This window comes from Protobothrops mucrosquamatus, unplaced genomic scaffold (assembly GCF_001527695.2).
Source record: "Protobothrops mucrosquamatus isolate PMUCROS unplaced genomic scaffold, P.Mucros_1.0 scaffold304, whole genome shotgun sequence".
Lineage (NCBI taxonomy): Eukaryota > Metazoa > Chordata > Lepidosauria > Squamata > Viperidae > Protobothrops > Protobothrops mucrosquamatus.
The window spans coordinates 918,463-936,914 of NW_015386646.1; the positions used below are offsets into that span (position 1 = coordinate 918,463).

At 34.9% G+C, this 18,452-nt stretch overlaps 1 protein-coding gene across 1 annotated transcript in view; it reads right to left on the minus strand.

The window, feature by feature from the left end:
• Positions 1–4,370: 4,370 nt before the first annotated feature.
• DAB1 (DAB adaptor protein 1) overlaps positions 4,371–18,452 on the minus strand; it is a gene marked incomplete at its 5' end in the record, with an annotated part of 92,751 nt that continues 78,669 nt past the window's right edge. The window contains 5 exons of the mRNA XM_015815038.1: positions 4,371–4,454; positions 6,566–6,693; positions 8,648–9,196; positions 12,495–12,603; positions 13,201–13,263. Of these exons, the coding sequence (XP_015670524.1) occupies positions 4,371–4,454; positions 6,566–6,693; positions 8,648–9,196; positions 12,495–12,603; positions 13,201–13,263 (933 nt within the window). The remainder of the gene's footprint in view (positions 4,455–6,565; positions 6,694–8,647; positions 9,197–12,494; positions 12,604–13,200; positions 13,264–18,452) is intronic.

Below are 18,452 nucleotides of genomic sequence, written 5' to 3' on the forward strand. Positions count from 1 at the left end.
AACATCACGTGACATCACGCAACGTATCGGGATGGTTTTGCCATTGCCGGCAATGGGGTGGACGTGGCTTCCGGATGACGTGTCCGGCCCGTGGGCTAGCAGTTTGACACCCCTGCCCTAGAACAAGATTTTAGACAATGATCTGCAGAACTTGAGAGCTCCAGGAGAACTTGATTGTGCTCCATGATAGACTAAAGGAAGAAAATGTTCACTTAAACACAATCAATCTTCTTTTACTAAAATTTTGTTTTAGGGGTCCAGAAAGTTTTCTTTTTCACTAACAGATTCGATAGCCTGAAAATAAATGGAAAACCCTGCCCTGGAACAAAGATTTTGCCATTCTCCTGCCCCCAATAAAAGAACCAATTAATTCTTCTCCATGCAAACAATTCTTGATACATAAGTGTGAAAATCAGTTAGGAACTGTCAAAAGTTATTGTTCAGAATGTTGATGAAGAATATTAATATACAGATGGAAATAATATGTTGTAAGAGAAGATGCTTCCATTAGATCAGCATATTGGAAAATGTTATTAAAATCAATATTAAAAAAATTAGGAAATGACACTGTACTTATGTTTGACATTTTTACCAATGTGTAAGATTAAAGTTTCCAAAAGTAAGAATTGGTAAAAAAAGCCCGTATAAAATAGAAGAACCATATTAATACTAACCAATTTGTTCAGTAGATCTGTGTTACAGTAAATGCAGATTCAGATAAGACACTGGAGGAAAATATTAAACAAAATTGAGCATGGAAAATTATTCCAGAATATAAGTTGATTTTTATGTTCTAAATTTAATATTCTTCATAGCTTTTGTATTAAACAAATTATCTAATGACTCTCTACTATTATGATCTTTGTCATTTTCCACTGTCATGTCTATCTGGCAGAAATAAGAAGCATGTCTTAGTTTTTCAAATTTTCTGTGTCCCTCAATATTTTCCTAAGTCTCAAAAGAATAATTCAAAACTTTTATATAGGTTGGCTTTCAACTAGTGAATATGTTACATTCAGTATCATTATTCTAAGGAAATTTTACTTAAGCAACTTAAAATGATTTATAAATGTAATGTAATTGATCTGCTTATATCAGTACCATATTAAGATAAAGGAGAAGTATACTATACAATAGATGGATTTTTCTGCCTAATGTAACAAGAAGGGCAGGAAAAAAAATGTATTATGAACTTAAAGGTCTCCAAACTTTACACTCGCTATTTTTAAAGAGTTTGATGCAAAGGGAACTGAGAGGTGTAGCGATCCTTTTCTATCTTTTGGTGGTAAAGGGATCTTCCTTTATGTAGTGATTAATTGTGCAGTTTTATAGATACAGAAGTGGGCAATTAAAGAAGGTGCAGAGACAGAGATAGGAAAACATGCACTAGAACCATTAAAAAAATTAAAGCTTTTTTTTTTTTTAAGGGAACAAAGTTTGGAGAATTTTGAAACTTTGGAACAGTATTAGTTTTATGATTAAGACTGAGTAAAGGATCAATCCTACAGGTAACAAGTCTTCTTTTAGTAAGAAAAAGCTGTCTAAAACTGTGTAATAACATCATAGATTTTATCTTCTTTCTCTGCCCAGTAGCGGTTTTCCGCAGTAACTAATGAGAAAATATTGAGCATAGAGGCTAATTGTGAGTGCTAATTACTGCTAGGTTAAGGCCTTACGTTGAAAATCCTGGCAGTACCTGACACACAAAATGTGAAAATGCCCCATATTATAAAACTCTTGCTTTGGCTTGATGGACAAAGGAAAAAAAAAAGGGCATATTTTTATAATGGCTATAAATATGCAGAAAGAACTTTAGAGGAAACAAGAACACGTTAAGGAATAATAAAAGCATATAATTGTTGTATAGTCTTCCATAATATCTCAATTTGAATTAGAAACTGATAATAGTGTCCAAGAAGGAGCTCTTGTAACGTCAATGCATGTACTCAGATAACGTTCCCAGCTTTTGCTTTGAAAAATAAATCAAGGAAAATATTTCATTTATGAGCAGATTCCAGATTTGGCCCTGAGATGTCTTTAAAAAGCATAGCTGTGGTTTTCAAGTTGTAAAACTTTTGTTTAAGACTATTAGGCAGAAAAGAGTAAAATAATCTAGGAATTGAAAATTGATAAAGCACTCAATTACTAAAAAAAAATATCCAAAGGTTTTAAAGAAATCTTTTACTAAAAAAAGAAAAAAGAATTGGGAAAAAAATGCTTATAACATCGAAATTTTATGAAATCAAGGATTATCAGGTGAAAATAGAAAGGGTCTAAACAACATCACAAACAACAACGTGGACAAATCTAAAGCCAAATGGGGAATGACAGTTCTTTCTAGCTTTTAAATTATCATAGACATGCTAGGATAGTTTGATCTAGAGCAGCTATAGCTGGCTCAGGAATTCTGGGAATTGAAGTCCACGAGTCATAAAAGAGCCAAGGTTGCCTACCCCTGATCTAGAGTGTCCTTTCCATGAAGAGATAGTCCTTTCCTATACAGAAGGAATCAGGTTCCAATAGATTGAAGAAATATTTATTCCTGTATTAAGTATAAGGAATACAGGAAGAAGTATTAAGGAAGAAATACTTCCCTGGTATCTATATCACTCTCACATTATCCATAAAACTCCAAACCTCCAAGCAAGATCTTTATTGGAGGCTGCATGAGAAGGCAGTACATCACATTCATAGTTTCACTAGTAGAAGCATCCTGAGAATGGGAATCCACTCCCAAGAACATAAAACATTTCTGTCTTCCAAATTTACAGATTCAATTTTAAAAAAGAGAATAAGCAGCTTTCAAAATAGATTTTTCCACTCAAGTTATTTCAAAATGGAAAGACTAACAATTCCTCTTCCACGTTCAGAGGTCAGAAGTAAAAATAGCAAATAAAATGCTTTGTTCATGGTTTTTAAGGATATCTTTGTATATTAATATTGTTAGATTAGATTAGATAATCTTTATTGTCATTTCTTTTTACTGTGGGCACAACAGCACACTTTAAAATTGAAATTTAGTTGCTTGCTTACAATGTTTAGCTAGAGAGAGAGAGAGAAAAAGATAGTAGTTCAGATAATTCAATAGTGGGGAAATTTAAAATCAGTTGTGCCGTGGTAGACTAAAGTAAATTAGTTCACCTGCTTGATCTCTTTGAAAATTAATAGCAACATAAAGCTAGTCATTGTTGGCATTGGCATTGTACTATTTAAAAACAGAGAAAAGCTATCAGTTCGTTATCAATGACTGGGCAAAGCAATAAAAATGGGATAAAAATGTTTCAGATGTAGTTGCATTTTCATCAGTTTCATCAGAACAATGAAATACAAGCTGACTTGCATCACTTGTTATTGTGTTCTTTTCCTCCTGCCCATCCAGAATGGTTGTGGTTTTTAATAAATAAAGACAGGGTTCAAGGCTAAAATTCAAGGATCTGCTGATCAGGAAAGCATCGTGCACTGACCTATTGTGACTGGTGAAACACATTAGCAACACCCCCACCCCACATTCTTAAGTCTGGAAATCACTATACTTTAGGCACTAAAAACAATTCCTTCATTTTTATAGATTTGCTTCAGAAACTTTATACAGAGACAGGAATAGTGAATCACACCACATTTAAACTTGTTCAATTCACCATGTATGAAGTATATTTCTTTCATATGCCAATAGTACAACTGAAATTAGATGGGTTTGTTCAGCACTCACAAGCACTGCACCTTTACAATCATTCAGACAAAACACAAGCCAGTATAAAATAGCCACAGTCAGTTTTTTTAAAAAAAGTCTGTCAACATGCAAAATGAGCCATTAATGATTACAGCAACATATCACCTTAAATTTGGTAATGGAAAATGGATAACTAAACAATAGTTGGGAATGATAGCAAGGCTGTTGCATGAATTAACAACCTATATATCAATAACAATTTTGAATCAAACTGTTAGTAAATTTTTCAAGAGATTATTGATACAGCTATGGAGTGGGAAGGCATATTTCAATTTTGATTGTCATTTTAACCAACAGTTGATAAATGAATAGAATATTTATAACTCATCATAAATACCAGAAATTGGAGATTGACAATAACACATGCATGGATTCCTGCCTGGTTATCCCACCCTCATTATTAATGGTAACAATCTCCAGTTTCACATTAATACATGTTTCCCTTACTATTATATTGTAATTTTTGACATCACCTGCAAATGGAATTATGGTGTGAGAAGTAGTGAAGTGAAAAAAATAAAATTCTGCACATATAGCATCCAAGAAAATGAAGACAGGCAATAGTGAAAGGGAATGGCTGAAAAGTAAGTGAGTGAAAGAGACAGAGAGAAGGACAGATACCTACCCCAACCTGCGCTATCTAGCTATCGCCCTGTGGACTTACAGTATCACCAATAGGTTCACCAAATGGATCACTGTTGGATGAGGCCTGAGATCCATCAGGCTAGAATATAAGAACATAACACCTTTTTTTTTCAACAGCAGAAAGGAAAACAACATCAGAGGTTATTTTCATGCCATCAATGCATTTCGTCAAATTTACCCATTGTAGATGAAAGGCCAAAATGAATTGAATATCCATGACCCTGATTCTATGGGATTATTCAGTCCCCATTATGATATTGCTGGGAAAACGTGCACTATATTTTAGGAAAGGGTGGGGGAACCCTATCACAGCCCTTGAGAATTATAGAATCATGATCAAAAGTTCCCCCAGGGAAATCCCTCCCCAAATGTAGAAATCTGTGGGAATTTTTTAAAAAAATGTTTAAAAATAAGATCATTCTAAACAAAGTAGAAACTGCCATCCTGAATATAAAACCAATTTACAAGTGATGTTTTAGTTTAGTCCATGTGCGTGGATAACACTAGCACTGTAAATATTGTGAAGTAAAACTACTCAAGGCAGACAGCTTTTAGGGGAAATTGAACTTGTGGTTATGAAAACAATATTTTAAAGAAGTGGATTTTTGAACAGAGCAACTCTGTAGTTTTGTTATTCTGAGTTATACTTTATTTCATATAAAAATAATATATTTTCAAATCATCTTCCAATTTTTGTACCATTTTATGATGTTAAATTAGTCTGTAATTATATGTACCCCCTTTTCCTGAGCATTATCCTTTTCAATTTTTAATATATTCCCATTGGATACAAATTAAGTATAGCTTCCAACTAATCCCTTTCCTTGTTCAAGCACAGAAGGAAGAGTATTAAGAGAGTATTAATCCATACCAAAGTCACCCAAAATTTTCTCTCTGCAATTAAAATACTTCATTTTGCATTCAGATCCTACTTCCTTTTTGGTTTAAAAAAAACTGTGATGAAGTCTAGGCAGTGGTGTGAATTTCAGGTTTAACTCACTTAATAGATAGAGCTGCCAGATAATCTGGATTGCATAACAAAGGAAGACACAAAAAATGACAACCATTTGATAGTAGGAAAGAAGTATGTTTTTTTGCTGCCAACCAGTGGTCACCCAGATTTATGCAAGCCAGATCTCATAGACAAGAATGAATTTTAAACGTTGCCATACTTTTAAGCAGAAAGGTACTGTTTTGCACTCTTCTTAAGTTGCCTGTGCCTTTTTTGTTCTTACAGTGGTATCTTAGTACTTGACTGCTTCAAAACCTGTCGAATTTGGTATTCAGTGCATTTTGATGTAAAAATATTGTCCTGGTATTTGTCTTTTGTTTGGTACTCGATGTGCTGTGACAGGAAGAGGGGGACGGCAGCGGACCATGGACAGGAAGTCAGTCATGCCTGGAAGGTCATTGAAAAAGGAAGCAAGCAGGGGATGGCTGCAGAGGGTGGATAGGAAGTTGGCCATGCTGGGATGGTTGCTGACATAGGAAAAAGGACAGATAGGAAGTCCTTCCCAGATGAAAAAAAGGATCATGTGGTAAGTCACGTGGTTTGTTTGGTACTTGTTTTTAGTACTTGTTGCACCTCCCAGAACTAATTAATGATAAGTACTGAGATAGCATATATATATATATATATTGTCTTTACCAGCTAGGAACCATACATTTAAAGAGACTCTATATTCTTCCATATTACCCTCATTCTATTCTTCTTGACTCCTATATCTTTTAAGAGGTAGCAAGAGAAAAAAGTTTTAGACTAATGAACCAAGGTCCAATTTAGTACAAACCTATAAAAAGAAGAAACACCCCAATAAACTTATAAACGGACATTTTATAGATGTAAATGTTAAGCTATTGTGCACTGCTTTCAATTTTAATTCTTCTGTAGCGTGCACACCACTGTGTCTTATTAGTACACATGAGGGCTGATCAGAAAGCTGTAAAACTGAGGTGAGAACACCATACTCCGCAAGTGTTATTAGTTGTGAATAACCAAGAGAATATCGAAAGAACTTTACGTGGCAGTGGTAGGAGAGGGAAAAGGAAATGGGAAGGTTAAATAATTTCTCTAAATTTAAATCTGTATATTTCTCTTAAATTAAAAAAACCCAAATCTATGAATTATGTTAACGGTTCAGCCAAAATAAATGAGTGAATATATTAATAAAGAGGAGCTGAGTTACTTACTGCTTCTTGCTCTTCACTTTTGCTTGGACTTTCAAAGCCCTCTTCAAAGAGGTCATCTGCAGCAGCGTCACTGGTATGAGATGCTGAGGATTTAGATGGAGAACTCTGTCTAGGAGCAGGAGTTGGGGCTAACAAAATCAATCAATCAAACAAATGAATAACAAAAATTAGTGCTGTGGATTCTAAATGTTGGTAACCTTTTGAACTATTGTGAGAAAAATAGGGTGATCTATGAACTTGGTGATATTGTGTGATGAAACATATGTGGCTATGACAAGTTGGCTTAATTAAAAGTTAAGATTCTCCTTAATAAAGCGCTTAGAGACTGCTCGCTTTGAGAAGCCAATGAGCTTTTTAAAACAATAGGATTTAAAATGTGACTTTAATTTTATTGCTTCAGCAAAAATCATGCATGTTTCACTCTTCATTTGACAAGTCCATGGACAAAGAACTTACAGTATATAACCGAAGGGGAGGGAGGAAAGTACACTAGGTTGCTGTATATCCAGTTTGATTCTAACATGTTTAAAAAGTACAATATGTATTATTTTAGTATTTACAGTCTTTTACACGTCTTCAAAATTACTGCTATTGTTGCTGATACCAACATTGATTGAGATACCTCTACAACTAGGGTAATGATATGCAATTATATATCTTTACCCCTAGTCAGATAGGTGATGCTGTGGCGGTGCGGGCTGAGTGCCTGGAGGCTGTAAGGGTCTGGATGGGGAAGGAAGTAGTTTCAATGAACCCTGGCAAGATGGAGTAGTTCTGGGTTTATTATGTACCCCAGGCTCAGATCATATTTCATCTTCAACACTGGAGGGGTGGCACTTTCCTGGACCAAGTTGATGTGCAATTTGGAGGCCCTCCTAGATTTATGATTCCTGTTTAAGCAGGAGGTGGCTGGGGGGGGGGGCTTTGCATAGATTTATCTGTGTTCTAATTGCACTCTTTCCTGGACTGTGAGTCTTTGCTCATGGTCATTTATTCCTTAGTCATTTTCCATTTATATTACTTCAATGCACTCTACATGGGGCTATCTTTGAAGGCCACCTGGAAGCTACAACCAGTCCAGAATAGAGCAGCAGACATAGTCATAGGTACCCCTAGATTTACCCACATAACACCTTTGTTGTGAGAGCTACACTGGCTATCAGTTTTCTTCTGGGAGGTGCTGGTCATTTTTAAAGCCCAAGGTCAGATAATCTGCTGGATCACCTCTCCCTAAGAACATCTACCTATCCTACCAGTATGGGCACACTCCTAGTTCCTTCCCTTAAACATTACCACCTTATGGAAGCTAGGAAGTATGCTTTTCCATACCTACATTATGGAACATTCTTCACCCTGAGGTATCCTCCCAAGGTTCCAAAAAGCATTGAAAACCCAGATTTTCATCAAGCACTGAGAAAGACTGAGATAGGTGAGAGGATTTTATGAGGGACTGTGTGTCAAAAACTTAACTTGGTCCAGGTGTTTAATATTTATGATTTTAATATATGTATGTGTTATGTCAGTTTATTACTGATATTGTTTTAATTGGTGATTGGAAGCCACCAGAGAGTTTCATGTATGATGGACAGCCATATGAGTATTTGAAATAACTAAATAATATTGTGAAAGAAATCAAATCTAAAATCAACAATATTGCTTTCGACTATTTTGATGGGCAATTGTTGCAAGAGATGTTGAAAGAACACACAGCACAGAATAGATATCATTTTTTTCACCTGCAATTCATCATACAGGGATTGGTTCACATAAGATGTTTTTGCAATAATGTTACCACAATAATCAAGAAAGACTGGAGATTCCAAATTCAAAACCAGCAAGGATAACTACTATTGGAAGAAAAAAAAGTATTGAATTGCTACTGAATACAGATCTAGTTCTAGTTCTATGTCTGTTTAAGATAGCATTACATTGTTATTCAAAGTGAAATTCATGAAAGCAATATATATAGATTTCCATAAATCTGACATGATTGTTTGAAGTTCATGTTTTTCCACTTTCAAATAGATGCATATGACTCAGAAAAGAGAAACAAGGCTAGAGCAGAAATACTGAGGTACTCACGTGAATTTGTTGATGGTGTTGTAGACGTCACAGGAGTCAGATTTAACTGAGAGATATCAAAGTCATCACAATCATCTGCGTCCTGTGCCATTCCAACTTTGTTAAAGTAACTGGAGAAGGCCTCTGAGGTACAACTGAGGGAAGGCTGATCTGGTTTTCGTGATGGTACTGGAGGTGCCTGAGCCATCTGGAAATCTTTAAACATTTCTTTTCCGGCTTGCTGCCTTGGGCTATCTGTCTGTGGACTTGATCTGGTGGAATCACTGGTAGGTGGAACAGTAGCAGTGGGAACAATGGTACCTTGAAACATGGCTGCTTGTAAAGGCAAAACAGTTTGTGTTGGCATGAAGGCAGCGGGCTGAAACTGACCAGCTACAGATGGCCATGGTTGCTGGGTGGGAGGAAACATCCCAGGTTGTCCCCATGCAATTGACTGTCCTCCTTGCATCACCTGAGCAACTGGAGGCTGAGCACCCATGGCCAGTTGTTGTTGAACAAGTGGTTGCTGTCCCCAGAAGGAAGGCAGGACAGCTCCCATTGCAACATAACCTTTGGAAAGAAAAGAGAGTGGGCAGTGAGGACAACTGCAGGACATGAATGGAAAAAACAGGGCAATGGAAACAAAACATAAATTGACCATATACCCAGATGAGCAATCAGTGACTTTATTTGCTTCAGAGATATAATACTACTAGACTGATGGCCAAAATTAGAAGAAGGATCAAGTTGAGAAGCTATGACTAGACTAGTACAAAACTATATTGGTCTTAACAATTTCCTGTAGCAGGACAAGAGTGACCCAGTTACGTTTTTTCATGAGAATCTACATGATCAGAATTTCTCTCTTTCAGAGTACTTGAGATACTCACCCACTTCCCATCTCCATTATGCAGCCTGGCACAGATCATAGCAACTTGCACTGTGCTTGCAGTGTTTGTAGCTTGATGTTCAATTATAAGCAGCTCAGAAGCTTGCTTTATTCTTTTATTTTTTAATAAGTTGGTTAACTGACAACATTCCTTTATCTGTTGCATATTCATCATAGCTCCTAACCGTAAGGGAGATAGGGCGGTATATAAATTCAATAAATAAAACCTAGGAGAAAAAAGGGTTTTCCAAGTTTCTAACCTACTTTCCTCCCCTCTTTTATTTTTGACACTATCCACCACCCAAGAAATAATTCTGACCTGAAAAGACTATCTCAAAAGACTTAGCAGTTGGTGCTGATTTATGCATGAAACTAGTTCCTTATCCCTGTTTGGAAAAAATGACAACTATACATCCAGATATGTATTCATATAAGCTGCAAGAAAGCAATATTTTAAGAGGGAGAGAGATAGAGATAATGATATGACAGAATTATAATTTTCTAAACTGTGCGTATAAGTGCACATATGCCAGTTTCCATACTATGTGGAATTGCATTCCTCATCCACCAACTTGCTTTGGAATGGATGGGACTTGGCATTTGCAAGCAGGATGCAACAAAATGTTTTCAGTCATGTTTATTTTAATATCCATGAGCTCATGAGTCCCAACTGAAAAGATCAACAGTTTGTTAGAATATAGAATATTTCTGAAAGATCTATAGGCATAGTCTATAGGCGTAGAATGTAATGCTTTTTTTGTTTTTATCTTATAGTGGGCAGAAAAGAGCTTAGTTAAGGGACATATTATCCAATGTGAGTAGAACAAATGAGATTGAAATGTTATTCACAGAAAAAAGATAACAATTTAGTAAGTCAATCCATATGTTGAAGGTAAGAAGATTTCCTTAGAAATGCTGCATCTGTGAAGCTAGAAGAGACAGTTAGTACTATACCTCAAGGATCTCTGAACTTTAATATTTTTGTTATGAAAATTAGCTAAAATTAATATCTGATCATAAAACCATGGGAATTTGTTCAACGTTCAAACCATAAGAAGAAATGATTGATTACCTCAGATTGCCTTGGTAACTGCATATAACTGCAGTTAATGAACACTTCTTTCAGTTTAAAACCAACCAAATTTCTCTGTTCACGTTTGTGGGAAATTTGAGTGCAACGATTATAATACTTCCAAATATTTGAATCATTGCCATCATCTATATCAGGAATGTCAAACTGCCGGCCTGCGGGCCGGATGCAACACACCGAAACCGTTCCCACCCCATTGCCAGCAATGGAGAAAAAGTCGCGATACGTCATGCGACGTCGCGAGTTTGACATGCCTGATCTATATTAACTGTTGATTTACCAAAAAAAAAAAAAATCAACTTGCTGGGCACATATTGTATCTTAAGACATTACTTTGGTAACTCCAAGATTCCTATCTGGAATTCAAATATCAAAAGAATGCCACTCAAATACATGATTCTTTTTGTTTATTTTTATACCAAGTTGTTCTTTGATTACTAAAGCCAAGTTATTTATTGATTACGATGTTGATAACTATCACCTGCTTCTATTTTGTGTAAAGCATACAGAAATGTAAAGGGAATCTATAACTAACTTCAATATAAAAGCAGGGTCATCTAACACAACGTCTACTAGGTACAAAGGTAAACATGGCACCCTGATGCAACTTGAACACGTTTACTGTTTATGTAGTGTACAGAAAACAGTGTGTATAGTAAGTGGAGAAGTTTAGATATCCTTTCAGTCAATACTTTGTAACACCTGCTTTGGCAGAAATTAGATTTTCCATTTTTTTTCTATAGCCAAATAAGAGTCCTTCTATTCTTGTGATTAGAATTATCTTCCTTGTCAAGCTCTTTCTGGTTTAGAGATATTCTTAGATATTCTTGCATGCATTACGTATCTATTTTCAGTTATATTCAAGTTTGAAGGTCGTACAACCCATTAAAAAATCTTTTATCTTTATTTTTGTATGTACTTTATGGCTGATTTGAAGGTAAGTTTTAAACTATTGTAATGATTTGCATGTGTTTATAATCTTTTTTTTTGTCTAATCTTCATTAGGTGAGATTATCAGGGTTATCTTTTTTCAGATAAATAGTTCCACCTTTTTACTTTCAAGCAATCCTGCAAAGTTGGTCTTCTTGAAAAACAGCAACTGATTCAAAATCATCCAGATTAAGAGAGACTACAGCCAAGCATCCTGGATTAAATTCTAGTATTTCAGTCATAGATATTCAGGCCTTATTTGTAAAAACATTGTTTTAAATTTTTTATAGTTATTAATTGGTAAAATCCAAGTAAATTCAAATGTTTTTGCATAGGAGTGTTTCAGAATTTTGCTTTTAGATTATGCGCTATGTATAGCCTAAAATATGCATATTTTATGCATAAATGTGAAATTGTACCTTGACCTAGCAGTGGGTCAGTGGCAACTGTTTCAGAATTCAAAAATAGCAGGAACAAGTACATTAAATATCTGTAAACCTTTTTGAGCTTCAAAAGTGGGGCACAATATTAACCAAATTTGCATTTTGGTCTCTGAAGAATACTGAACAATAGTTTTCATCCTTTAGTGCTACTGATGTTCCAGATAAATCAAAAGAAAAAGAAATAGTTTTTTCATAATTAAGAGTGATTTATTACTTTGATTATGAAATTAAATTCTCACGGGTTCCCCAAAATTTGCAAAATAAGAATGATTGGAAAAAAAATGGCTGAGATGAGGTGAAAATTCTACCTGTGATGTTAGTTCTGCAATGGCTCATATGTTACAGATCAATAATATGTGAGCAAAGAGGTATGAATCAGTACATAATTACTAGAATTACAAATCATACAAGGTCTGTCTAGGGCTTCAAATGATTTGATGTGCAATACAATAACATCCCTTAGTCCCAGATTGCGCTTCAAATTTCCAGTTAAAGAGCTTGATGGAAAATATTTACCTGAGGGTACAGCAGCACTACTGTAAGGTACAGAACTAAATACCTCTGTACCAGCAGGAAGTGACTGGGATGAAGATGGGATAAAGGCATCACCTGGAGTTGCAGGGGTCTATAAAACAAGAAACAATTAAAATGCCTTGATAAGTTGTCACAGGTTTCATGTGCCGCTTTCATTGCCAAGCTCCATACATATCCTTTCCCTAATTAAAAGAGTTATTGTATGAACGAGAAGAGCCAGCAGTGGATGATGAGTGGGAGTAGTAGAAGAGAGAGGGGATAAATGTGAACAAATGACAAGGAAAGCTACCTACCATTAGAAACAGGATGAGAAATGGTATCACCAAATTCTCATAAAATTTGTAGATATTTGGCAAAATCTGAAAGTGTTCTTTTGCAACTTCTAAATTATATGCAAATTCTTTCAGCACCTGTTTCTTCATAAAAGTCTAAGGCTGTGTAATTTTAGTAACTTCACAGGGGATTAGCATAAGTAATTTAGGGTTTTAAAAGTAAGATAATTAGCAATGTTATAGAGGAAGAAATTCAAACTGGGTAATATGTCTGTAAATCTTTTTTGGAATTCTGTCAAATTCAGTCTTTGACAGATATTTTCTCATAAATATCAAAATTTGCTATATACTGATATTATAAAAATGTTGACATTGGCCTGCAAGAAACAATCCAGAATTTTAACAGCAATACTTACAGGGGGAGAGGTTATATCAGGAGGAGTGGACATATCCCCAAACAGCTCTAGTTGGGGAACAGCCTGTAAATAATTTCAAAATGAGACAGAATTAGTCATATTTTTCTAATCCACAGAGAAGGGAAAGCAAGTTCAATTTCTGAACATTATCTATTTTAAAGTAAATTATTTAAGTACTGATTGCCAACTTTTGGATACTAGGGAAATACACATACAAAAAAAATAGACATTATTTTACATTTTATTTTTTAGTATCTTTTTTTCATAAAAATATCTTTTTAAAAATTTTTTTGTAGGGAAGGATTTTTTATTCTCCCAGAACATAAATATTAATTTGATTTCAATAGAAATAGTCCTCGACTTATAGCCGCAATGGAACCCAAAATTTCTATTAGTGAGTTTTGCCCCATTTTTTGACCTTTCTTGCCACAGTTAATCACTGCAGCTGTTAAAGTTAGTAACATAGTTGTTAAGTGAATCTGGATTCCCCATTGACTTTGCTTGTCAGAAGGTCACAAAAGAGATTCATATGACCCCAGGACGCTGCAATCGTCATAAATATGAGTCAGTTGCCAAGCATCTAAGTTTTGATCATGTGACTCTGGGGATGCTACAATGGTCATGTGAAAAATGGGTCATAAATCACTTTTTTCAGTGCCGTTGTAACTTTGAACAGTCACTAAACAAACTGTTATAACTTGAGGACTACCTGTATTTAACTGAATTTAACATAGAGAGAAGCCTGTGAACATCCTTGTGCAGCTTTACACCATCGCTTATGCATTGATTTCTGCTCATCCTTTATACTGGTTTATTTTACTTTCTTATTGTTTGAAACAGATCATTCCATTATCAAAATATTGTCTTATTTCCCATTTTGAGCCATTGAAAACCGGCATATTAATATTACAGACTAAATAAGCAAACAGATAAATAAAACCAATAGTAAACATAGATGGCCTTCTGTTCAACTCCAATAAAAACAATTTGAAATCAGTGTAAATAAAAATGACATTTAATCGCATGTCTGGAAGATATATGAACACAGTAATATCTATAACTGGATTGGTACAATGATTAATATAAACCATGTTAACTGCCATGTTCACAGGACTTTTCATCTTTATTAATACTCAAAAGTCAAATATATCTTAAACATAATTCATATCTTTTAATGGCCAGAGTGTGTAAAATAACTTAGGAACTAATGTTCAATAAGGTGCTTCCAATTTTTAAAGTGTTTTTTCTTATGGAGACATTTCAGGGAAAGGATGCTAACTGTTGAGGCTACATTAATGTAAATAGTATTTTTTAAGGAACCAAACAAACAGTATTTATTTGCATAACTTATATGGCTACCTATCATAAAATGATTCTAAGCGACTCACAACTATAATCCTTAAAAACAAAAATATACTTCCGCTCACCCACCAGACTAAACCACCTCCCAATACAACCCCTATCCTATTACAATGCTTGGGGTGGTCTTCACAACCTTCTGGATGGCTAAAAGGGTAGGGATCTCTCAGATTCCAAGGCTGCAGTGGCCACCAAGAAGGCAGGTCTCCAAACTCCTCTCCGTGACAATATTTAAGGGAGGGGATCTGGAGTATGCCCATCCTATCTAACCTAGGAGGGCAGGCAAATACCTTCAAAAAGAGGTAGTCCCTAGCCTGACCCTGTGCCATGTAGGATTTTAAAGGTGACACCCAGCACTTTGAATTGCCCACAGAAGGCAACTAGGAACCAGTGCAGTTCATGCAGCTTTGATATAACTCAGGTGAACTGCAGAGCAAGCTTCATGTGCTGCTTCATTCTGGGTCAGTTGCAGCTTCCAGCTAATCTTCAAGGGTAGCCCCATTAGAGAATATTGCAACGATCCAACAGAAGATAACTAAGGTATATATGATCGTGAACAAGGCAGAAATAATTGCAGTTGGCACATAAGATGAATTTTGTGCAAGCCCCCCCCACTCCATCCTGACTGCCACCTGCTCTTCCAGCAGGAGCCATAAGTCCAGAAGGACCCCCAAAACATGCACCAAATACATCTGGGGGAGTTTACCTCATCCAGAGTCAAAGACGTAAATTCTCCTAACCCGGTGGTGAGGGGTAAAGACCCACAACCACTCAATTTTGCTAGGGTTGAATTTCAGCTGGCTTCTCCCCATTCCAAGTGAATGCTAGTACTTTCTATATGTAAAGGGAAGCTTTCTGGAAAGTTTTTCCAGAAAGAAAATGAAGATACTGCTAGTCCTTCCTTATATAAGTACCAGATAGGATAAAGGAGGATGATCCATAGCATTATAAAAAGCTTCATTTCATAAAATGCCACTCATTTCTTAAGGTTGCATTTCTTATGTAGTAAAAAGACAGAAAACTCCTACTCCTTAAAAGGGATTTATTTCCCAATTGTTATGGGGAAATAACAGCTTTCAGCTTTTAGAATTCAAGAGTGCTTTGATAAAGTAGCGCTTTGGTTAATTAATTTTTTTATTCTAAGAAGAATAAAAACATCCTGTACTTCTTACAATCAGGTTACAAGTATGCTATTATACAAATTGTGGCTTCAGTGGTAAAGAACCTGTTGTGCAATGTTATGTCTGAAATTGAAACTCAGATAATCCTCACCATTGTAAGAACATAATTATTGTAAAGGCAACCATATTTGGTAAAGTGAAATTTGTTTCTCTAGTTCTGTATGATAGTCAGTGCTTAGCAAACTCAGCCTTCAGTTGAATTTGCAAATGTAGCACACCTATGTATATTATAATTGTAACTGCATAGTGAATTATTTATGGAAAGATGTAAAGAAAACATGATGATACGACAAACTGATGAACTAGATGAGGAATTGCATTAGCATGCAAATAATGAAATTAAGAAAATTAACTTGACAATATAAATACATGGTCTGTTTCGACACTAATAAGTTTCTTTGCAAGTACATATTTTATCTGAAGTGAATCAAAGGATTGCCTGCTTCCATGTGAATTTAACAGAAATTATTCCTATGATAATTGCATATTGAAATGTTTTTTGTAATAATGAGAACTGGACAGTTGCAAAACCAATTATTTATTGTTCATAAGACAATGGTATATGTGATCCTCGTAAAACCATAAGCGAAGCTGCTAATCCCTACGAGGGTTGGGAAATGATCACATGGAACATTTTGCATATAGGAATTGATAGGCAGAAATTCTTTCCTTGGAGCACATTGCTGAATTTTAAATATTTGCAAACAGGTGTTTTCTCTAACTAGGAATAGGCAACTTGGTAAGCTACTGATGCTTGTAAGCTACAATTCAGACAAGTCCTTATTGGCCATGTTGGCTGAGACTAATAAATACTGAAAGAGAAGGGCATCAGATTGCGTATGCCTGCTTTCAGCTATTCAGATCTGGACAACTTTCCTCTCATGAACATATTTTAAATCTTAGATCTTTTTGAATAAGTATTATATAAAATATAATTAATATAAACATTTCCCTGATTTGCATAGGTTTTCCAGTCCAATGTTTTGCCAATGTACTTGCATATACTAAGATTTATAATCTACGTATTAAATGTTTCTAATGTCACTCAGTAAATATCCTATGTTCCATGTAAATAGAACGGTGAATTTATATGCCATATTTTAGAAACGTGAATTATGTTTACTTCTTTTCCCATTACTTGATCATCCTCTTTTTAAGCATGAGGATTTTTTTTTCCTGTAAAACAAATGGGAAAATAGAGAATTTACAAAATCAGAGAATTATGGATTGTAACTCTGTTCCTGCTGAACATGAAGACTTTTGACAACAGATTGGTCACAACTTCCAACCCAGTTTAAAGTAAACCAAGTTCATTAATTCTTTCACACACTAAATCTAATAATTTAAGACCATTAATATTTGAAGAATGGCGTGTATGTATTGCATTTAAAAGCAAGGATATCTTATTAATATTATATAAAATATGACTATGTAAACTTGAAAAAAAGAGTCCTGATTCAAAGACCAAAACACCCCTTTGAACTGAATCTTCAAATAGCTTAAAATGTTTTTTTTCCCCTCTTTTTTTGAGAAAAAGCCCCTTTGAATAGCTCTGGAAAGATTTGAAGCCTTTGGAGATTTGCAGACTTTCTAGCTTTGTAGAGAGAATTTGCAGACTCTCTTTCATATATAAACTAAGCTGGGGAGAGCGGTGAATTTAATGAGTACCTGGTCAATGAATGTAATCACTGTCCCAAATATAGAAGTGGTAGTCTCACAATCTCACTCAATTTCTACTCACACAATCCCTCAATTTAGATGGGATCACCAAGAAGGAGAGGGACAGGGGAAGATACCTGTTCCAGTTTTTTTCTTTATTTTTGTTTTACATCTATGCCTTCTTACTTTTCTTTAATTCACTTATATATCTGATCTGCAGCATAGATCCTTCTCATATCTGTATCTAATCTATAGCTCTTTTGAGACCCCATGTATTGCCTTATTGCCTTCCCATTAATCATAATCATAATAATTATTCAAGCTACTTATTCTGTCTCTATTTTGTTTTTGCCAAAGTAGGTCAATTTTCATGTCTTGGTCTGGGACATCCTTCAATTCATCTTAGACTATTCTGTACATATATATACAGTATTTCATAGCACAGTGCATTATATACTGAATAGAGACTGTACACACAGACATTTCTCAGACTGTGTTTCGTTAAGTTTCTATACAAGTATATGGAACATGGCGTGTTATTTTCAGGAGATGCTAACGCTGCCACTGAGTCAACCAACAAACCTATAAAACAATTTTTAATTTTATAAAGTTACAATATGATACTTTTTATATACTTCTCATATGAATTTTACCAGACAATTTTCAATCTGTTGTATCTGTTTTAAGAGAAGTGCGGAAATATTTTAAAATTTCATTGCAGTCCAAACCTTGAAGATATCAGACTGAAAGTTTAATTAATATCCTTTAAAGGGTTATGTTCTCAGATTTCTCCAAAAATAGATAGCAGTTGCAGGCATTTTTATGTTTCCCCATCATAAGCTATAGTCCAACATTTTATTACATAGACACATTTAGAGCATTGCTTCATGATAAATGGTCAGAATTCAAATCTACATGAAATTCTTGGAGGCCTAGAATTCTTTTTAAATCTATTTCATCAAGTCATTAAGAATTGACCATACAGATAATCCATAGGTCGCATTACACTGTATTAAACTTATATTCTATAAATTGTAATATAATGATGTTTCA